Source organism: Pelmatolapia mariae, linkage group LG12, assembly GCF_036321145.2.
Source record: "Pelmatolapia mariae isolate MD_Pm_ZW linkage group LG12, Pm_UMD_F_2, whole genome shotgun sequence".
Lineage (NCBI taxonomy): Eukaryota > Metazoa > Chordata > Actinopteri > Cichliformes > Cichlidae > Pelmatolapia > Pelmatolapia mariae.
Genome location: NC_086237.1, coordinates 15,583,733 through 15,606,721, shown reverse-complemented (window position 1 = coordinate 15,606,721; position 22,989 = coordinate 15,583,733). Strand labels below are relative to the sequence as shown.

At 40.7% G+C, this 22,989-nt stretch overlaps 1 protein-coding gene across 1 annotated transcript in view; it reads left to right on the top strand.

Moving 5' to 3' along the window:
* The first annotated feature begins 193 nt into the window (after positions 1-193).
* Positions 194-22,989, top strand: part of si:dkeyp-14d3.1 (transmembrane protein 132C) — a 139,421-nt gene continuing 116,625 nt past the window's right edge. Inside the window, exon 1 of the mRNA XM_063490305.1 lies at positions 194-1,050. Coding sequence (XP_063346375.1) covers positions 924-1,050 — 127 coding nt within the window. The 5' untranslated portion in view covers positions 194-923. The remainder of the gene's footprint in view (positions 1,051-22,989) is intronic.

The window sequence follows — 22,989 nt, the reverse complement described above, 5'->3', positions numbered from 1 at the left end:
GATTTTGATTTAAAACGGACAGGGTGGACAGTTTAGTTTTTTTTCGTTGTTGTTGTTGTTTTAGGAAGATGCTTTAATGCAAACTCAGCTGATCAAAAGTGATGAATTAAAATATGTTTACTCCCGGCATCAATGGGATATGATGTTCCTGGAGCGCCAAACGCCCCCGCTCTGTGTCTGTTATGTCTTTCCTTCTGGTCCCCTCGACGCGCATTGGACGGGGTTACAATGCGTAAGCTCCACAAACTGCAGTCTGTCTGCATGAACATAGAAGAACGATGACTTTAATCCGGACTTTCGCTGAATATATGAATCACCTGGTGCCAAAGTATCATTAGAAGTGGAAGCTGAACGCTGAATACGGACCTCTTGCGCGCTCTCCTCTGGCTCATGTTGCGTGCAGCTGGAGTTGCGCTCAGGACTTCGCGAAAGGCTGTCTGGGTGTGGATGTACGCTGATCTATGCCGGGACTTGAACTTTTCTACTTTTAGATAATTCGCCATAACACGAGGATGGACGGAAAGTATCGGACTTTACGCACTACAGCCAGCTTCAGGAGCCCGGTGATGCAGAAAGAAGGGAGCAGGAAAAACTGACCGGCTGAGGACAGAGGATTTCTGCGCTTCTTGTGATAAAAAACCCCGCTATAAAACAAACACAAAATCGTTGTGAAAATGTGTCACAACTGGTCTTTCGCCAGTAATCTAAGCGTTATCTCTTCGAAAAAGAAAAATGCTGGAGAGACCGAAGCAAACCTGAAGTTCCTTCTCTTCAGTTCTTGAATTTTCCTGACAAAAACAAGTAGATCAGACTTTCAAAACTGCTCACTCGAACTATGATTGTTCAGCGTTTGGAAACTACCGATTGCAACATGAAAAGACGTGTTTTCATTCTTCATTTTTAGAAACCACGCTTCACGTAGGATGCTCTTCTTTGAACTAACACGCATCGGCTTGCGCACTAATTTTGGGGGGAATTCGTGTTTTTTAACGGCTCAGAGAAACATGTTGCACATCCTTGCGCTTCAGTCGGTGGTGTTACTTTTGGGAGGTAAGCATTTTAAACCTTTTAGCCTATGTGTCTTTAAGCCCACTGTGCCGACTGAGGAGCCAGGCTTTTGTTAAACAAAGATTTCAAGTAAGTTTAATACGAACTGGAGCCACGTAGTGTTATTTTTGTCACACAGGGGACCGCGTGAGATACACGGTGATGCAGGTTAGCGAACATCCTGCTTGTCTCATCTGCGTGTACGCTTACATTCCCCAACAAGAATTCAGTTCAGATGTGTTTAGTCATATATTATGGATTCCGAAGACCTCGCTGCAGTGGCTCTGCACCTGTACGATGAACCCAGAGCAGCTCTGGCTTTAAATAACACTTATCTCATCAATATTTCAACATGACAAGGATTATCTTGTGCAACAGAAGCACTGGGGTTGTATCGACTCTTGACTTAAGTTATTACATAAAATTCATCTCCAAGCCCATATTTATTTCATGGGAAAACTTGGGAGAGTTGCATTGATGAGAGCTCTTCATATAGCTTCAAAGCACAACATCAGTCCCAATCTCTTTGAGGTGTCACTTAATATGTCTTTTAGTAGGAATTTCTGTGTTTTATATGGATTCTTGGTGGGGGGAAGAAAAGGGTGATTTAAATGTCATTTCCCACATTGCATCAGTCAATTAGTGCCACTGGGAGGAGAATAGCAACATCCTTTTTGACTGCCTGGCGGCCAGGATATACAGATCTGAAGGCAGCTGGTGGTCTGGCTAATGAATCCCTTCTGTCTTGTGGGAAAAGGGTTTAAACTAAAATGCGATCTGGAAATTTTAACCAGTCCTCCAATGGGACTTTTTCTCCAGATGATGCCTGGCTCTAGCAGCTTTCCAGCATACCCAAAAGAAGAGTTTTTCACAGTCTTTAATTGTCTTTAATTAAAAGCAAAACTTTTTTTCCTCCCTTTTTTTTCTTGTGCAAATGAAAGAAACAACAACACATTTTTCAGTGAATGAATATGCAATCCTTGTTCACTGCAGTGAGACCTAGAATCACAATCTTATTGTAATTACACAGAATCTGCAGCCGGCAGTGTATCTGTTATAGTCTAAGAAACACTTGCGCTGGTTCCCTGCAGAATTAAAGGTCATAGTTTCCAGAAACAATCTTTCCAAAATTGCATCTTAGAAGTCCATTGTGCATGTGCGCCTCGGTGATACATCTTGGAGCTCATGAGGATTATTCTTATGTAACAGCACCTCTCTTTCCAGTGCTGGCTCACTGGCTTGAAGTATACTGTAATGATATTTGCCATGTGCTAAGGCCTTACACAGTGTGATCCTAATTGAGGATTGTGTGTCATAAACCTGCAGGACACAGCTTCTTACTGCGAATAGTGATGAAAATTGATAACACACACTCCGGGAAATGAGAGGATCAGATCCGTGCTAGAAAAATGCCTGCGCAGCATAATAAGCCACGATTAGGGATGGAAACCTGGTGTTCTAGTGTGACTGTGATAAAAACCCATTGTTTCAACAACTGCAAATGATATCAGGGTATAGAGTTTCCTGGCCCTAGAATATTCAAAGCAAATCTGCAGAATAAAATGTTATTATGATAAAAGGATGGCGACTTAACATTTTTTGTATGTTTTGTGAATAAAAAACATACAAAACAAGTGTCCTGTCCTTTAATTGAAGTCACCAGGTGCGTTCCAGTGGGACACCTCAGTGGGATTCCTGAGAAGAATTTTCAATCTTCCCTCCTTTCGTTTTATCCTTGAGCTTAACAAGATCCAAAAGGAGATCAAGCAAGGATAGCCTTTGGTCTACATCTTTAAGCACTAAGCACACAGCCCATGCTGTCTCTTGTTGCTGCCATGTGTCTGTCCTCATGCCTCGGCATCTCCATCAAGACGACTGAAGTCGTCCTGTAGAAATTTTATTTCAGAGCATTTACTTACCCAGCCGAGATTCTTAAACTCTCTCTCAGTGGAGAGTTTTTATCTGTGATTGTCTTCAGAAACATCCACTGCTGTGGTTCCTCGCCCCAGTGCTGTGGCACACATCCAGCTCTACTTCTTTTGCCCCTGGCAGTCCTGTAAACCCTGCAATTCATGTCCTCGATCAAGAAAAAAAAAATGAGCCAGAGAGGTGAAATACAGTCTTTATGGAGAACAATTTTTAGCATTCGTGGCTTGATTGATGGACTGATTATGTTTGTCTTTAAGCTGTGCCGCTAAATTGTGAGTGGCATGTGTTTGTCTGGATCCTTTCATGTGTCTGTGTCTCATTTCGTTAGGCTCAACACTGTCTGATTGAAATTCAGCTGGAGTTTTGACGTGGAATTGAACACATTGTCCACTCAAGCAAAAGGTTTGATTTCATCAACAGTCGGGTAGATATTTTCATGTCAGCTTCGATTCCACTGCACTGAAAAATTTTTAGTTTTAGATCTTTGACAGCTTTTTAATTATATTTGTAACCAAAGCATATTGAAGTAAATGAGTCTGTGTCTTAAGTGGCCATGCGCTGGATAAACCCCCTAATGTCATTTCTTTTTCTTTTTTTGTTGCCATTCATCAGTTGTGGTGTTGATTTAGAGATCAGAAAGAAATGAAAGGAACAGTAGTGGCTTTTTTAATTTCTAATTTTTTGTATTTATTTTTTATCAAGGCTATCTGTGCATCACTCTCGCTGTGGTGCACAAAGTCGGTTGAATTTTACAACAGAGGACACTGATAAAAAGAGCCGTCACCCCCCAGCCCACCCCCACCCCTTCTCTCAAATCCAATTTGGCGTGGCTTGGGTGGTTTCCGTGGTTTCCCTTCATGGAAGGAGAAAGGAAAAGAAAATCACAGTAGTAGTTTGGCGTGAGCTGTGTTTAAACTCCCCGTGATTTTCATTTCCAGCACTCGCGAGTGATTTATGCCATACGTTTGTGTGTCAAAATCTGCACCTTTGTTTGCTTAATGACCATTTTATGAAGCACGCTGAGTAGGTGGACTGTCATCTAAATCCCTCGTACTGTTCTTTTACGCTCATTATACTTAAAGTGCGTGTGGGAGGCATGCAGCTTTCCAATCACTGAGTCGAAAGAGGGTTTTTGCCCCTGCAAGTTCAAAAACATCAGTCTAATGTCCTGTAATATTTCCACAAAGCACATCTGCCCTGCTTAATTGGCTCTTTGTAACTGCTGTGATCTCGCATTCAATCAATTTTCATAATTTGGGGAGGCGAATGGTGGAAACCTGTGTAAAAGCTTTTAAAAAGAGGGGATGTGAATGTGCGATGAACACGCTGATGCAGTGTTTGTTTTCTTTCATCGGTGAATAGTTGAATAGTGTCTCTGTTGGCTGAGGTCACGGTGAGACCGTGTGCTCGACACTAAGAGTGGTGAAAACGAGGGGAAACTACAAACCGTTCCACTTATTTTTATTGTCAATAAAAGAATTTGTCATTATTGACGGGCTAAAGCTGCATCGGTAACTAATTTAGGATTGAGCTCGTTGACATGCACATGACCTCGCTGACCCTTTGATAGTTCGCAGTGACAACAACAACATGTGTGAATTCCTGTTTGTCATTTTGCACCAGTATATCAATGTGGATGTTGAGATATTTGGCTGGAAAAGTATAAACTTTGTCCTCTTGCTAAAGGCGTTCTTGTATACTACTATATCCAGAGGGTCATTAAATTCATCAGGATTTCTCCACTCGGATGTATTGTCATGCATTTGTTTATAGAATGCTGCTGTAATCCATCCTCTAGACATAACAATCAAAGGGATTACGACCAATTCATTAAGTACACCTTTTCAAGTGCTTGTTAATGCAGCTACCTAATCGGCTAATCATATGAAAGCAACTCAGTGCGTTAAGGCATGTAGATATGTGAAAGAGGACCTGCTGAAGTTCAAACTGAGCATCGGAATCGGGGAAGAAAAGTAATTTAAGTGGTTAGTCTGAACCACTCAGTTTCTGAATGAGTATTTCAGAAACTGCTGATCTACAGGGATTTTCCTACACAACCGTGTCTAGGGGTTTATAGAAAAAGGTCTTGAAAAGAGAAAACGTCTAGCATTTCTCTGGGTGAAAATGCCTTCTTGATGCCTGAGGTCAGAGGGGAATAGCCAGACTGCTTCGAGCAGATAGTGAGGCACAGGAACTCAAACGGCCACTCATTAGAAGCAGGGTATACAGAAGAGCATCTCTGAACACAGATAGGCTACAGCAACAGAAGAATGCACCAGGTGTTGGTCATGATGGCTAAGAACAGAAAACTGAGGCTACAATTCACACAAGATCACCAAAGTTGGACAGTAGAAGATTTGAAAAACATTATCTGGTCCGACAGGTCTCGATTTCTATTGCAACGTTTGGATGGTAGGGTCAGAATTTGGTGTAAATATCACAAACGCCTGGATCTGTCTTGTTTTCTATCAGCAGTTCAAGCTGCTGGTGGTGTAATGGTGTGAGGGATATTTTTGTTGCACACATCGGATCCCTTAATACCAACTGATCATTGTTTAAATGCCACAGCCTTACCTGAGTATTGTTGTTGACCATTTTTGACCACAGTGTACCTGTCTTCTGGTAATGGCAATGCGCAATATTGCAAAAATCAAACAATCTGAAATTGGTTTCTTGAACTTGACACTGAGTTTAAGAGCACTCAGATAGCCTCCACAGTCACCAGATCTCAATCCGATAGAGCACCTTTGGGATGTGGTGGAACAGGAGACTCTTACCATGGAATCTGCAGCAACTGTGTGATGCTTTCACCTCAATATGGACCAAAGTCTCTGAGGAATGTTTCCAGCACCTCGTTGAATCTGTGTCGTTAAGGAATAAGGCAGCTCTGAAGGCAAAAGGGAGTCCAACCTGGCATTAGCAAGGTGTAGCTAAGAGGCTGGTGAGTGTAGTCTCTAAGCTCCAAGAAGATACTTAACACATCCTCTAAAAATCTTCATTCATTTGCTTGGAAAAAAAAAGTATTCAGTTCCTCTGTTCTCTAAAATGTTGTAAACAACAGCAAACATATGCCTCGATGTTGTAGGTTTACTCAGTGGGCTTTAATGCAAATGCAACAGGGTAATGTTACAAAACATTTTTAAACAATTTATGACTCTAAGGGTGCGAAGAAACTACCCCACAAGGTCTGCTCAAGCATCTTAACACTGTCGTGATAGGACGTTTTATTCCTTGCAGATACCATCCCTTAGAATTCACAATGCATTTTCATTTTTCTACCGTAGCCCTGTCTCCTTACTGCAAATGTTGTTGCATCTTTTCATTGTAGGTGCATGTTTTTATTCTACATGAAAGGGAAGGGGGAGAAAAAAAACCCATTTTGCACTATGTACGGTTATGTGAAAGCTCCTGAATCATGAGATATTCCGACACACCAGACCAAGAAGCTGATTATGTTATTATATTCAATGCATTAATAAAATTCCATCAGCCCAGGAGCATTTGGGGGGAGACAGCATCACACAATATTAGATATTTGTGTAATATATCCTGCATTAAGGCTTACACAATATGGACGTGTTCGACAACTTCTTTGCAAGTGCAAGTGTGAAAATGGAGAAAAAAGCAGAGATTTGTTCAGTCACAAACTCAATATATATATTTTCTATTATATTTCAATCCACCAGACATTTATTATATGTACTTTTTACTGTATCTTTTGTTCTTTGTCTGTATAAAAAACACTTCTATAACTCTGGTTGGTTATTCATATTTGATTTAAATGCTCTCGGGCAGGTGGCGGGACAAAAGCCTGTCACCATATCTGAGAGACTCTGGTTCTCAGTGGTACGCTGGGATGTCGCCGCCTATCAGATGCACCAGACCTTAATGCATTAGAGGCAATGATCTGACAGGTACATATTGTCAAGGCCCATTGACTTCTTTGTGGCGTGGCTGATTGATTGCTGAGATTATGTTAAAATAGGAGCCTGTGCGACTCTTTGTGATTCAGAGCGGTGCGCTCATGCAGCAGAATGCCGAACGGCGCTTTCCAAACTACCACAGAATTTTAATTTTAAAACATATTAGTTTTGTCCCTTGAGCAGTTCGTTCTGTTTTTGTATAATCACCGTAGTCTGTAGATGGAACAACACACGGCAGCGAGTTTGTTGTGCGCTCTCATCTGTGACACAAAACCAATATGAAGCTGCATGATGAATGAATTATGGTGGGTGACAGCACCTTTCGTAATTTCAAACAAAAAGCCTGATATGAGCCTTTCTTTGGATAAATAAATAATAATAAAAAAATAAATCAGCATATTTGTTATCTGTAAAGTTGTTCCTGTTCCTCCTTTTCTCTTTAGCGTGACATTAGACAGTGCAGCGCCGCGGTGACTGACTTTGACTAAAATTTGTTTCTGTTCAAAATAATGATACCGACAGCACGGCTGTGACTAAAAGTCGCACATATTTTCCTGTTTCTCGTTCTCATTACCGACAGCAGTGACTTATAGTTGCTAAATGATTATTTATTGGCACAAAGGCGCTGTCGAGGGACTAAAAATGAGAAAATGCAGTTCAGAAATGTTAGATACAGTAGCTCAATTACAAAGTCACCCACTAGAGAAATATTACATAAACAGTGTTCATAGTGTGCATTCAAATTGGGGCAACTGGGGTGAAATAGAGTTTAAAGTCACTTTCAAATGTGTGGTGCTCATTAAATAAGTTGATTTTTCTTTTTCTTTTTTTTTTGCTGCTTTTGATTTTGAAGACAATCTTTCTACACACCAAAAAAAAAAGAAAATTGCTCCACAGAATAATCATTTGTTCATGCACTGCAACTCAGTTAAATGCAAATGACCTGAAGTACACTTTGACCATTGTCTAGATGGTACTTGGTGTAATTGGAATGCCAACGTATGTGTGCGTCCCCAATCAGTCTTGACACAATCACTGCTTCCTAATCAGTGTGAAAGTAATGGCCACCTCGGAGTACAATCAGTGTACAAGTTAGTCTGGCAGGAGTGGCTGTAACTTAATGAAGCCCCTTGAGTGAACTGAGTCAGTGGAAGACAAGGAAAAGAAAAATTCCTTGACTTTATGGCTCTGGCAAAGATATTGATGTTTGGTGGCAGATGTAGCAAAGATGTATTTTCACGTGACGGTTTTCTCTTGCTGTCCAGAAGCCTGAGGTCTTCGTTTTTTTGACAGCCTAGGGCGTTCATGAGAGTGGACAGTGAGCTGATGACGGGTGAGGGTTAGAGATGTCCAGTCACGGCGTAGAATTTGTGGCAATAGTGAGTCATTGTTCCTTGTGGCACTCTGTGATGTCACGGCGGCCAACAGGGGCAAGACTGGCTGTTGGCACATCCTGCAACGTGCTATCTGTGCCTGCAGATTCTCCTCTTAACCCCAAAGCCCTCAATTTCACACAAATTGGAAAGAGCCACACCAAGTGGAGACAGAATGACCCCAATGATAACGAAGGATTAGCCTTTTTTTTTCAGTTTAATTCAAATTGGGAATAAAACTGTATAGATTTATTAACGGACGACTGAATGCTGACTTTTCCAGCCGCTCGGAATTTTGATTAGTTGTCATATCTTTTTATTAACCCTGCATTGCTTTATGGATGGCAGTGTTGGTTGAATTGAAATATCTCACCGCATTGTTGAACAAACATTTATGTTCTGCTTATGACTGGACTTTTCACTCACAGCAGGTCACACTCTTTTTCTTGTTTGGTGAAACACAATTAGGTCCATAAGTATTTGGACAGCTTGATTAAATCAAGATGTGATTGAGGTGCAGAGGGGTTAAACAAAACTGTTCCATTAACTGTTTAGGAATTACAGACATTTTTCTCTATAATATTGATTTTTTAGAGACGCAAAACTAATTGGACGATTGCATGGTGTTGCAGTTTCATGCCCATCCATGTGAGGCTTGTTCCTTTCAGTGACAAATTGAGGTGTTGTTTCGATTTGCAGATGTTTACTGGAATTTTATAAGCTGCAACCACATTGGGAGCGATTTGCTTGCAAGCTAACAGCTATAGGTAACCCTTACTACCAGGTCGTATGCCAAGCACTGTTATTTTTCTAGAAGTTACACAATGCCATTAAGTGAGTGAAGCAAGAATAACTTAAAGTTTCCTCCCTAAGAGACTTAGAGGTGAATTATGGTATGTGTAATGGGTTAGAAGTTTAAAAATGTAAGCTGGAGGCGCATTATTGACTGTGCTGAAGGTGAATAAAACTTTAGAATTGACCCTAAACTTTATTGGCAGGCCATGTAGAGAGGCTAATATTAGCTGTCTTTACCTCCTTTAAAAGCCCAGCAGCACTTTCTTTCTTTTTCTTTTTTTACAGCAGTATAAGGATAAGTGTAACATGGATTTTAATTTAAATCACCATCATCCCACCACAAATCTCCCCACTGTTATGTGTGATCATTTTACAATGATCTTTTCAGTTCCTTGTGTTACAACAGTAGCAAGCAGCTGCCCTCTCACTTCAACCTCCTCCACTTCCTGGCTCTGATCCACTGACAATGATGCAGGCCTTGATATGATTTGTTCTGAGGACATGCTCACTATTGCTTTGTATAAGCCAGAGATAAGTGCGAACAAGCACTTTGCAAGTGTTTTTTTTCCTCTGCTGGGCTGCATTTGATTACTATTGCCGCCTTGTTTCATGCTGTTTTTGTGCATTCTCGCTGAACCTTGAAGATTGTAGTGTGAAGGCCCTGTAATTAGATGTTCTGGGAGTATGGCAACTGCTAAAATTCAGAGTGATGTAATCTGCACTCCATACTTAATTGCTCATGCCATGTGTAGGATGGTTTGTTTAACCTGCAATAGTAAAGGAACCACATGTTTTCTTTGCCAACGGATGCTTTCCAGAATAAGTCTAAATATGGAATTTCACTGTCTGGTTGTATTTCTTACAGAATGTCTGTACCTAACACTTATATTGCTGTTACAGAATAAGTCTATTTTATCCTACAAACTGTGTTAGCCTGCATACTGGAAGCAACATTGCCTCTTCAATTATATGCATGCCAAAAAATGTATTGTAGATGATGTGGGCCCCCTTTAATTAAGAGGTGGGAGTCTCTCATTGTGCTTTAACATGTGCACCATCAACTTATAGCAGAGAAAACTGATATTACAAGTACTCTTTGTTTAAAATAGCAAAGGGGTCTTGTTGACAAGTTGCGGGACAGTGGAGCAGGAGATTTACAGACAGATTGGTGCTGGTCTGTTGTGTTGAAGAGAGAGCTGAGTGTAAAGGTAAGCTTCAGATTTACTTCTGGATTTATGTTCCTATCTTCACCTATGTGCAACAGCTGTGGGTAGTGACCGAAAGAAGAAGATTGGGAATTAGAGTAGCAGAAATGAGCTTCTTTCAAAGGGTATGTCGGGTCAGTTATAGAGATAGGGTGAGGAGTCCGACCTTTCGGGATCGGCTTGGAGTAGAGTCGCTGCTCCTCAGCATCAAAAGGAGCGAGGTGATGTGGCTCGGGAATCTGTCTACAAAGCCTCTTGGATACATCCAAAACACCTAGTAGCTGAGGTCCATTTACTACTGAGAGAGACTGTACCTCTGGGCTACCTTGTGAATACCTTGGTATTCCCCCCCGGATGAGCTGGAGGAAGTGGTTGGGGAAAGGGAAATGACATGGGTTTCAAATGGAAACAGCCATAGCTAGAAGTAGCCATCAGATGATGGGTAGACTGTGGTCATTAAGGGATGGACATGGTCAGCAACAATACTCAGGTACTGGTGGTTAATCAATACTCAGTTGGTAGTAAAAAGAGCCCAAAATGTGCCAAGAAAATATTTTTCACTCCAATACCAGCATGAAGCATTGATACAAGATAGATCCATGCTTTTATGTCGCTCATCCTATCATCATTGATCATCATCAATGTTGCAATAAAACTCAAGACTCATCACAGCAGGCAGATTTTCTAATCTTCTACTGTCCAGTTTTGGTGAGCTGATGTGGTTTGGAACCTTAGTTTCCTGACAGAAGTGGCACCCAGTGTGTTCTTCTGCCGCTTCAAGGTTTCACATCTTGTGCATCCAGAGACGCTTTGCTACCTTGGTTGTAACAAGTGTTTTTTTTTTCCTGTCGGGTGAAAGTCTAACCAGTCTCCTCTGATCTCTGGTATCAACAAGGCCTTACGCTTACTCGATATTTTGTCTTTTTGGACCATCCTCTGTAAACCGTACAGATGGTTTTGTGGGAAGATCCCAGCAGATCGATAGTTTCTGAAATACTTTGACCAGCCTGGCCTCTTGCAAAACCACTTAAATCACTTTTCTGTCAGCTTCTCATGCTTGAGTTGATCTTCAGCAGGTAGTCTTGGCCATGTCTATTTGCCTGATGCATTGAGCTGCTGCCATATGATTGGTTGATTATTTCATTACACCAATGGGGAGTTGAAAAGGTGTACCTAATGAAGGTACATCTGGGTGTATGTGCCATGATGGTTCGCCATCTTGACGGCAACCAGGTAGTTTTGAAGCAAAAGTAAAAAGTAGCTGGAAAAGTACAACATAACTAGAACGCACAAAACAACTGCACACGGCAAGTCTTGTACTATCTAGCTTTTTTTTTTTTCATAGCTGGAAACCAATGTCAAAAGAAATATTCAGGATATGGCCTGCAGATCGACAAAGGCAAGTCGAGTGAGAAATATGTCAGAAAGTATATGGTGAGCTGACCAGCAGATAGGTGGGCTGATCTCTGAGACATAAGCCTCTTGTGAATAAAGACAGATGAGAACTGAGGAATCATTCGGTCTTGCTGCAATATAACACAGTAAACTAAGCCCTAAGACAAACACCAAGAAAGTGAAAAGCTAAGTCGAGCTCCTTTCTCACTCAAAAGCATACACAGGACATAAAACCTGAAAGCATAAGGAGAATTCCATCAATTATTTGATAAGGGATCTAGAGTCGCAGACAATTTCACAGAAGAAACTGGGAAGTGAACTTGTGATTTATTTTTGCTATATCGCTTCATGTTCTAAGAAATAGAGCCATGCTCTAACGACTGGGCGGCGGCAATACATAAAGCTCCAGGAACCCAGTGCAGAAGCTGGGTTTAATCATATTAATGGCATTGGTATGACCGAATCAAGTGTGCACGTTTACACGCACCCTGGTTAGGGATTCTCCTACACGTCTGCTTTTATCTGCTGATAGCACTCTTTCCTGAATCCACAAATAAAAGCAGCGACATCCCAGCCTGCTCTGAGGCTGCCGTCTATTTAATTAGGTAATAATCATTTTGTTTGAACGAGACCTGGCGTAAACAATTACAACTACAGGTAAAATCAAGTCTTGATTCATTATTCGGCAAACCGAGTCATGATGTACAGTATGAACAACTTAATGAAAAACAATACAAAACCTCAAAAAAAGGCCACGGCACGCCGGCACAACAACATTGTTACAAAACCAGTATTTGCTTGTGGTGTTTTGAATGCCCAGATTGTTTTACTCCTATAGTGATCTGGCAACTGTGAAAGCCAGAAAATAACCCAGTCAGTTTGTTAGCCAGGGGACTGTTGCTTATGTTCCATTCGGGGCTTTGTTTTGCTTTGTTTTTTTTCCTTTGCGTTTGCTCTCTGCTTGTTGCTCAAGAAAGGTTTGTGGTTAGGGGTAAAATATACCCCTTCACAACCTTAAACCTGCAAGTTAAAAAAAATTACACTCACCTAGGGGATTTAAATTCCATGCCAAGGGACTCTTTACTTCCTGATAAAACCTGTGCACAGCAGCACTGCTAAATAGCATGTTTTATTTTGTTGTTTTTTTTAAGTGAACCACTTAATTCATGAAGGGGAAACAGGCGTGTCAAAAAGGATGCAGTTAGACAGCCTGTTTTAGCCCTGCAAGTGCTCTAACCTCAACTGTCTTATAGACGAGCGACTCAGGAGAAGTAACCCAGAAAGTTGATAAGGAATAGGTGATAACATGCTCCTCTACTTCCAAAGAGGATGCAGCTTGTGAAATGCTGTTTATGCATTTTCTATGTCACAATGAATCACAGGTATGATATTTCTGTTTATATATATACAAATGCGTCCTGGTTAATTCTGAGCTTAATGAGTCAGCCAGCTGTCCAGAGCCAAAGGACAAAACGTTCAGAGCGCATGTTGGCTTAATGACAAATCTAAATGGCACAGAAAGGTCTCTTTAGAGAATATGGTCACATTGTAGATGACTGCCATTCTCATGCATGATTCATCACCCCAAAAGAATAGCTTGGATGAACTAGATAAGTAAAGTATGTGTAATAATTTCAAGGATTAATTGAATATGCTGAGGGCCACCTTTTGCTTTATGTTCCTTTTTTCAGTAACAGTGTTTCATAATGCTGGCTGCCTAACAATGAAAAAACCCCATAAAATAAAATAAATAACAACAACAAAAAGCAGCACTTTTGCTCAGACTATTGAGGATTAATTCAAAGCGACTTTTAGTTTTGCCTCTAGAGCAACTCTGCATCCGAGAAATGTTTGTAGAATTAAAATTATAATTAGTTTCTATTTCTCCAACACATTAGAAAGCCCACTTTTTTTTGTAGCTGGCTTAAGAGGGATCGTCTAGTCTTCCTGGATTCCTGCACACTAGCCAGGAGTGCAGACTGGGTTGATGTCAATCACTGAAATAAAGTTTAGCTTGGCAGCTCTACGGGGAGGCTTTGAAACAAAATGCACCCCGTGTTGCTGATTTCGAAATATTTCTTTAAAACAAACAGATTTTTTTTTCCAGTGGTGTGAAAACCCTCTGCTTTTCCCTCTGATCTTGTCTGAAATAGAAACATTTCTCTCTCCCCCCCAGTCACTTTAATGGCTTTCTTTCCCTGGTCCCAAATAGAGCAATTTGTTCATGGAGTTAGTTCCTGCTTTGACAGGTTTTAGGTTAAACTGCAGATTTAAAGCCAGTCCATCTGAGGCTGCAATAAAAGCTCTTTTGAAAAGGGAATGAGGCAGTTTGGGGTGAATGGACACTTCTTATAAAGAAAAAAAGAGAACATGGATTAACAGTTTCAGAGCTAATGCAATATAACACACTCTAGCACTGACCTTGCTGTATGTATAGTACAGCAATTTGCACACTTCACTGCATAGGGAAAAAAAGTGATATTCAGAGAAATATAACAGAGGTGTAAATGAAGGAAGTGTACTTACTGCCATAATTCATTGTTATTTAGGTGGCTTTGTCTATGACCCTCCGTATGGCTTAACATAGCTTGTGCAGCACTGAGATAGGCAGAAACGAGGGACCTTGAGCAGTTTCCAGAGGTGGAAAGGCAAAGATAGAGAGTCACATGGCATCTGTGCAGAGTGGAGCATGAACCACTGCTGCAGCTGTGAGATCCTGAACTAATCAGGACAGATGATTAGTCATCACTACATCGCATACGTTTCTCTGCATTAAACACTCACAAGCCAGAATTAATATGTCGAGTAATTGTTCAGCAAACACTGTCTACAAACTGTCAGATCTCTGTGACGGAGGTTGAGCAACACTCGAACAAACAGGACAGATGGTTCAGTGCAGTCCGTGGTGTGACGTGAAATTTCTGTCTTTCAAAAAATACACTTTGACTTAAAGTTTGCAGTTGTTTTCCTTCAGTTCACACACAGTTTAACTCTAATTGGAACGGAAAACATTGGATTTTGCTGTGCATGTATCTGTGTATTCGTTTAATTGACAGCGACGTGACGTTGGAGCTAGGCTGTGTTTTCAGCACAGCGTTAGTTCTTGGCCTCGGAATCAGTTTCAGGCAGCAATCTAAGCAGATCAGCTGATCTCAAAGCCAGCCAGCATCATTTGAGGGCGCAGCTGATATACCTTTGCTCATCCTGCCATATGGTAGGATGAACTGCTTCTGCCTCGGTGTTTTGGCCATCACCCATGCTGGCTTTTTCAAGTTTGAGAGGAAGCAGTGTTGTATGAGGAGAAACCTAAACATTCAGAGACGCTAGGCTACGAAACTCTTTCAATGAAGGGATTTTGGAAGAAAACCTGTCTGTACTGATTTAATCAACTAATGGATTTTAATATCATCTTTAGGTTCCTGAGCAAACACCCATTTAAAGCCCTGAGGTTTTGGCTTGGACAAATTTTAAGTATCAACAGTTCACCGTGAGATCTTTTTGCAGTGGACCATGGTTGAGCTTTAAAGTTATGTTTGCTGGGTTTTTAAAACTTTTTATTGATATATCTTAACCCTGAGAGGTGAAAAGCGTGTTTTGGCTTGATTCTCACCAACTATCATTTTCCTTTTTTTAACAGAGGCAGCCTCTCATTCCTCCCACTCATCAAAGAGGCATAGTACTTCATTTTCATACTGCAGTATCACAGACAGGCGTCAACACCCATAATCAATCACCGTTGCTTGTGTGGAAAATTCCATTAATTGGCTTTTCTTTGGTCTCCTGATTTGGTGCAGTGTTAACATGATCACACTTTGAGAGGAAATTCTGCCTAGAGTCCAAAAATTGCTCGGCTAATTGTGCCCAGTCCTATTTGCTGTGTAATTGCTGTATCACTTTTACCCTCGCTGTGCTATCTTCAGTTGGTGGCCAGAAAGTCTTTGTTGGATTTGTGTCCGCTTGTTTTTCTACCTCAACATTACACGTTCCTCCGCACTCACAAAGAGGCCGAGTGACTCTTCCCTGTGAGTGCCTCTGTAGTTAGCCTGATTTACGATATCGCTCCGCAATAAAGGCCCGTGTGAGGGGGAAAGATTCATTAAGGAGCCCAGTTTATGTTTCGGAGAACTCCGGAGGGACCGTGGGAATACTGATTGGCACACAGATGTGCGCTTGTCTCATCCTCCCAACCAAAGCCAAAAGCTCTCAGCCCCTTTCCCCTTGCACCGTGTGCACTGGATTGCACAAAGGAGGTGCTGTTTGCTGCCTGCAGGATGCCTGGGATACTCAGAGTTCTTGCCACTCAAATTTGCACTCTACTGCTGTGATAAGACTATTCCAGGCGTATCAGACCTGCTCGCAGCACCTGGAGGCCCTTCTCAACATCCTTTAATGACATCCCCACTGACCTTCCCAGGCACTAGCAGCACGACCTATTTGGGTTCATCTCTTCCATCCACAACTTTACCAAATAGGCCAGCGGGCACGGCATTGCAGTGTTTACTCTTCATCGGTCAATACTCTTTAATCCCCAAGATGAGGCTTTCTCTCATGAACTCAAAATAGCTCATCCTCCTCCCCAGTGAAGCCACAGGCCCATTACTCTTTATTAGCTCTTAGCGTCTTAAATGTGGCCATCCATTAGAGGAGTGGCAACAAACATCCCCAACTGATCAAGCTCAGTAAGCTGGCAGGACACACACAGACCGATACGCATTCGCTAATTTAAACTGACCCTTAATCAGGAATAATTATTGTGGAATGAAACAGCTTGTGTCCGAGATAAAGAAGATTCACCTGCACAGCATCGTCCCTGTGAAGATTCCCAAACTTTCCGCGGTCTCCATACCTCCCTCCCCCATGACTCTTGCTTACCAGCTCGGTAGTCTCCACAGACCTCTGCCTGAATGATTTCTTTTCTATGGAGGCTGACATGGAGTAATACCATACTGTGTCATATATTGATTCTTCTTCCAGTCCCTCTTTCTTGAATTTCTTAGCGGCTCAAAAGCATAAATCATCTGCAAATGATCCTCGAAGGAAATATTGTATTTATTATTCTTGACGCATGGTCACAAATTCAATAAGCCTTATTAATTGAACATGGTGAGAAATATGATGTGGGTAATTCAATGGGACTAGAGAGCTTTCTCTCATCCCTCATATTTAAGACTGTCCTGTTTGGCATTCAGGGCAAAGTCCAGGAATGATTCAGGGTCACAGCGAGGGTCAGGGAGAGTGTAATCGTAAGCCTCGACAACCGCTCGTTTTTGTGATGTGATTTACTGTTTTTTGTTTGTTTGTTTTTTTGTGGAAAACCACATGAAGGCCACCAGCACCAGAAACCCTTTTGTATTTCATTCTTGTGTGAGGGATGATTAAAATGCAAGCACAGTAACACCAACCTCTCTGTTGCTCTATTCACTGTTGTTCAGTATTTCTCAAGCTTTCTGTCCTTGCTTCTTATTTCTTTTTCTTCTTGACATGTTTGACGAAGCCGAAATACAAGCAAGGCCAGGCAACCAGGCAGCCATTCACTGCTATGTCCACCCATATTATTACAGCCAGAAGTGGGCAGCAGGGACATGGCCTCACCTTTTCTGGTGCCCTCTATTGTGGCTCTTCATTTTCTCAGTCTCTGCGAGTGTGAAAGCTGCTCTCCGCTCCGCTACTCCTATTCCAACTCTACATATCCTAGCATGAGCCCCAGTGGAAGGATGAGTGAGTTTGTATGAAGCGAGGTATAGGCAGGGTGCTGCTTGGCTAGTTAGAGCTCATCTGGGACCTGGTTTCTTACCTCTGCACAGCCATGCAGAAAGAAAAACCCTTTCTACCGGTCACCTTAGAAACTAGAAACGTAAGGTGACTGTAAGTGCAAGAGTGGCATCAGATAAGTGACAGCCAAAGCAACTGGAACTAAAGGTTTTTTGGAAAGCTACCACATGCCGCACGTCGTACACTGCCTCAGAAACTAGTTTGTACAGGAAGTAGACCAGTTCAAAGATGATTAACCATTTTCCTACGAGTGAATTAAGGATTTTTGTCCAACATTAAGTTTATACCAAGCTTATTTTCCTTGAGGATTCATTAATTGAATAAATAAATCTTCAATTTTATTGCTTTTTAGTTGCATTTTGCTCAAAATTATTGCTAAAGTTTTGGGGTTTTTTTTTTCAAATCCAGGCAGGATGAAAGAGGTTAACTAACTCGCGTACAGAGGAGGATTGTCATCACCAAAGCGATGCGTACCTAGAACTCCTCGCGTGGCTAAGAAATGAATCACCTACTTACGAGCAGACAAAAGGTGCTTTTATAATTTCCAATTAAAAACTCGAAGAGAAAAAAGTGATTCAGACATTTGAATTTAGAAGGCACTCTGTCTCAGCATAATGTGGGCAATCCTTTTACAATTTAATGCCACACAATGGGGAAATTTAATTATAAATGATGTGGATCATGAAGTGTGTGCTGAAATAGACATTTTTCTCAGTTGAATTATCATGATTTTTCTTTGTCTTTGCATTTTTTCCACCCGCTGAAACTTATGCGTATCTCTCTTACCCCCAACCTGGAGAAAGAAGAAAGAAAGATGATTTGCAAATTTTATGCCTTTCTGCATTAACATAACAATTCCAGGAGTGCAGTTACAGTACTGATGCTCTAATAGCGAGAGCACGCTGTAATTAATGTGTGAAGCTTTTACTGTAATGTTTTACAACATTATTTCAATTCAGGTTTTTTTTTTCTTCTGACCAAAAGCTTGAAAATGTGGAAATTGCTCTTTCTGTGGCCTGCGCACCGAGTCAGAATTATAGTATTACTCCGCCTCATGACATAAAAACAATTAAAGAAGACCTTACTGGAATCTTCTTTTTTTAAAGGTTTATTAAAGTTCATTTGTAGTGCTTCCTGTGACTGTCACAAAATAGAGGAAGAATAATAGAAGTTTTAAAAGCTGAAGCCAAAATCCAGCGGGGGATTAAACTTCTAAAAAAAAAAAACCTAAGATATTAATCCTGCTGTCATGTCGACACTGATTTCCTGTCCTTAATAGAGGGAGAATTAAGTTTTCTGATGCTGCTTAAGGGTTTATTTCCATCAGCAAAACTCATCAAAACAGTGAGGAAAACCAATCATTTTTTAAAAAGTTACTTGAGAATGATTGCGCGTGATAAGCATCTTAAAATTGTAATATTGTGCAATTCTTATATGGCGTAGCGTTGAAAATAATGGTTGCACTTTATGAGCTCGGCTTGTCTGAAATATTGATGTTGAACTTCCAATTCATGGCTAGCATTTACCAGCAAGCTAAATGGTTACTCTGGTCCGTTAGAAGCGTCTCTTTTAAATGAGCTGATTACTTCAAAGTTAGCCCGACATCCTCACAATCAACATCAGTGTAGTTTGACACTTATAGACTGTTTTCATCTGTGTGACTGCAAAAGTGGACTGAGCCATTAACGTTTGAAAGGCAGCAGGCTGTTAGATACAACCAGCTCAGTTATGCAGTTGTCTTTTCAGTAAAACTTGGCATGCTGTTCTAATAATTATGAATGATTTTTAAATTAAAGGGTTTTTGAAGTTCCTGCTCTTGTTGGGGTCTCAGAGATTTAGCTGATAAAAAGTTTGCTAAAAGATTTCTTTTGAATTTTGAACGTGGAACATTTACTCCACTGGAACTGCAGTACCTGCTACACTACATATTGCTGTATCAAGTCTAGCCTCTGTTGCAAAGTGGGGAAATAGTGGGTGGAAAGTTGGTGACAGAAGGAGCTGCAGCTTGGAGAGGGCCCACACAGACTCCAAAAGAATTACTTTGTTTAAAAGGCAGTGCCTTAAGCAATGTTCTCTCAGGGTCCAGATATCTGAGTCAAATCCCTGCTGCACAAAAAAACAAAGCACTACTAGAGTTTGAGTAGGGTTGTACTCTGTTCAATTTCTCCTCCCTGGAACAAAGGAGTGAGTGATTCATCTTAAAATAGCTTTGTATGATTTATTAATTCCGATCCATGACACAGGCTTGCTGATTCTCATTATTTTGGATTTGGGTTAGAGATTTACAGACTTTATTTGGCTTGAGGTAGAATTATTTTCCAGTTTATGAATTCATTGTCAGTTTTCAGGCACCGGTCCTAAACAAGGTTTGCATGCTTATGTTTACACAGGGTGACACAGCATAAGCACTGCAAACAGTCGTGGTTTAACAAAGATGTTACCCCACATGTGGCACGCAGCTGATCTCGAGTGTTTGATGCAGATATACAAAGGTCCTAGATTTTATTACATTTCCATATTTTTTGTCCTATTTCATCCTCTCCACCAGACTAACTAATTTAGTTAATGCAGAAGTCTTTGTTTTTAATCATACAGAATTCTTGGTAAGCTTGCTCAGTTGTTTAAAGCTTTCTTTTTTAACGCGTTATATCATTTTATTCAGAAGCTCCTTTACTTGTAATTTGCTTGTAATAATGATCCATCTTGTCTGGCATTACCAAGAGCAGCCTTACTGAAGATTAACTGAATCACTTAACCTTTAGTACCCTTTTTCCCAAAAGACCTGCAGTGCTATATTAAATGTAAATAAAACCAAATTCAATATTGTTCAAATGAAACCCTGTATTTAACTAAAAAAAAAGAAAAAACAGAGAAAACAGATCAATTTTTGAAACTGGGACATTTTATTGTCATGCTTTAAAGAAAGTCGACCCTTTTTCAAATTTCTTTTTTATGTACGAGGAAATTAAAAAAAACTGAACAAAAGAAAGAACAATCTGGTGCTTTTTTGAAATAGATAAAGACAATCTCAGAAGAACAACACACACTTACTGCTTCCATATGAATTAAGAGGGGAAGTAGCATCCAGATTCTGATAAATGCACTTAATTAACAAGCATGATCTATCAAAGTTGAAGTTTTGACATTTTGCTGGTCTGAAGCGTTCAGGTGTGTGTTAAAACAATGCCAAGACAGAAAGACGTCAGCAGCAATTGTTGCTGCCCATCAATCTGGGAACTGTTTTAAGGCCATTTCCAAACAATTTAAAGTCCATCATCCTACAGTGATAAAGATTATTCACAAGTGGAAAGAATTCAAGACAGCTGCCAATCTGTCCCAGGAGGGGACATCCCAGCAAGTTCACCCCAAGGTCAGACTGTGCAATACTCAGAGAAACTGTCAAAAAACCAAGAGGCACATCTCAGGCTCTACATGCCTCAGGTAAACGTTACATTTATCAGAGTGCAATTAGAAAAGACTGACTAATTATAGCTTGTTTGTAAGGGTTACAGAAGACAGCCCAGCAGCATGGTTTAGGTTAACAAAGCTGCATCTGATCTAACCATTAGACAATGTCCTTTGGACAGACAAGATGAAAATGGAGATGTTTGGCCATGATGTTTGGATAAAACCAATCACAGCATAACAGCATAGATACCTCATAGCAGCTGTCAGCGCTGTGGTGGAGGGGTGAGGATTTGGGCTTATTTTGCAGCCACAGTAACCGGGCAGCTTGCGGTCATTGAGCTGACCGTGTAATCCTCTGTATACCAAAGTATTCTAGAGCCAAATGTGAGGCCATATGTTTGACAACTAACATTTGAGGAGATTTGAATGTTATTGTAGAAACACAATAAAGATTTCTGGCTTCTTCACCTACCTCCAAGGTGCATAGAGAAGAGTCAAAGTCTAAAGAGGCTGAAGCTCCAGCAACACTTGTGGTATGAAGAAGAACAAGGTTATTACTTGATAAATTAGTTTTAACCAACAGTCTTGATCAGAGCCATCACCATAATTGGACATGAGACAGAACAATGATCCCAAGCACAGCAGCAAATCTACACCAAAATGACTGAAAAGTAAAATAATTAAGGTTAGAAGTTAACACAGCTGAAATGCTGTTGGAGGACTTTAAGAGAGCTGTGCATAAATGCCTGCAAACGTCAATGAGCTGAAGTAAGGTTGTAAAGAAGATTGGACGGAGACGTCTGTATAATCATATGAGAGACTGACTGAGGTCATACAGAAAGCAAACGCTTCAAGTGAAGTTTCTAAATGTAGTTCTACAAGCAATTGAATCATGGGGTGTACAGTCATGGCCAACAGTCATTTTTTTATTTATATTGCAATAAACGTTTTTTGAAGCATATGAAATCCTTATCATTGCTCTTCACTGATAGAAGTAAAAATGTATAATTTAATTAAAAACTAAAGTGCATGAAAAACAAACACAAACACAAACACTGCCTCTGCATTTTGACTTAGATTTAAAGTAATATTGTTGTTCATCTGGGCTTGTATGTAATACTTTTATTATGTCATCGAAACCCATGTGTAACAGAACCACGGCAGACCCGATGACATTACAATGCTTTTCAGCATATTTTATTTACACTTATCACACAGTTGCTGTATACACACAACTCAGTCGGCTGCAGCTCACAGCCCAACAGGACAGGACCCAGTACAGATTTTAAAGCCGGCGGGGCATGATTGCAGACCACACCCCGCCACACCATGTAAACCTTGAATCTAACAGGTATACCTTCTTTTGACTATGACTGGGTGACTGTTGCAGAATAACATATGCTGCTATTAAGATGATGACTTTTCCAGAGAACGCTGTGCTTATTTCAGCATTAAAAGGGGGTTAGGGGGACTACCCAGCTCCTAAACCTCTTAAAAGAAGAAATAATGCAAGACATGATTATAAAATGATAATTTTAAAAAATGAAGTAGAAAAAAACATCAAATCTTTCCACATTTGAGGCTTTATTTTGTATTTAATACAGTTTATACAGCATGTTTTGGAAAATTTTAAATGAATGTAAATTTTTTTGAAATAGTTTTTTCCAGATTGTTTTTTCTTCATTGGTATATAAAAGCACATAGATGAGTCGCCTGCACTTCTTTGTGCCAACAGTGAAAGCATTAAGTCACATTTCAACATGGTGCGAGGAGAGGTGCTCAATGCAGAGAGCTCTTTGCTCTCACCTTCTCTGACACATGAGGGCTCAGATAGGAGAGTGAGAGTAATGTTGCTTCCCAGGAACCAGAGAATGAATCGGTCACTGACTGGGCTATAAAGCTTTTCTTCTGCCAGCAGTGTGATGGCACGTATACAACAACGCTTCATGCCAGCAGTTGACACAAAGCTCCTGCTTGGTCAGGAAAAGCACAAATTGCCTAATGTTGTTCTGCAGCTCAGAAATCTGTGTTTCCTGCTGTAAAGATCGAGTCTTTACAAAGTGATTCTTTAAGTGGGACCATTTCTGCACGGTTTGAGGTTTGGACACTGCCTGCTTCTCTCCATCCAACGGTAGGAGAGCA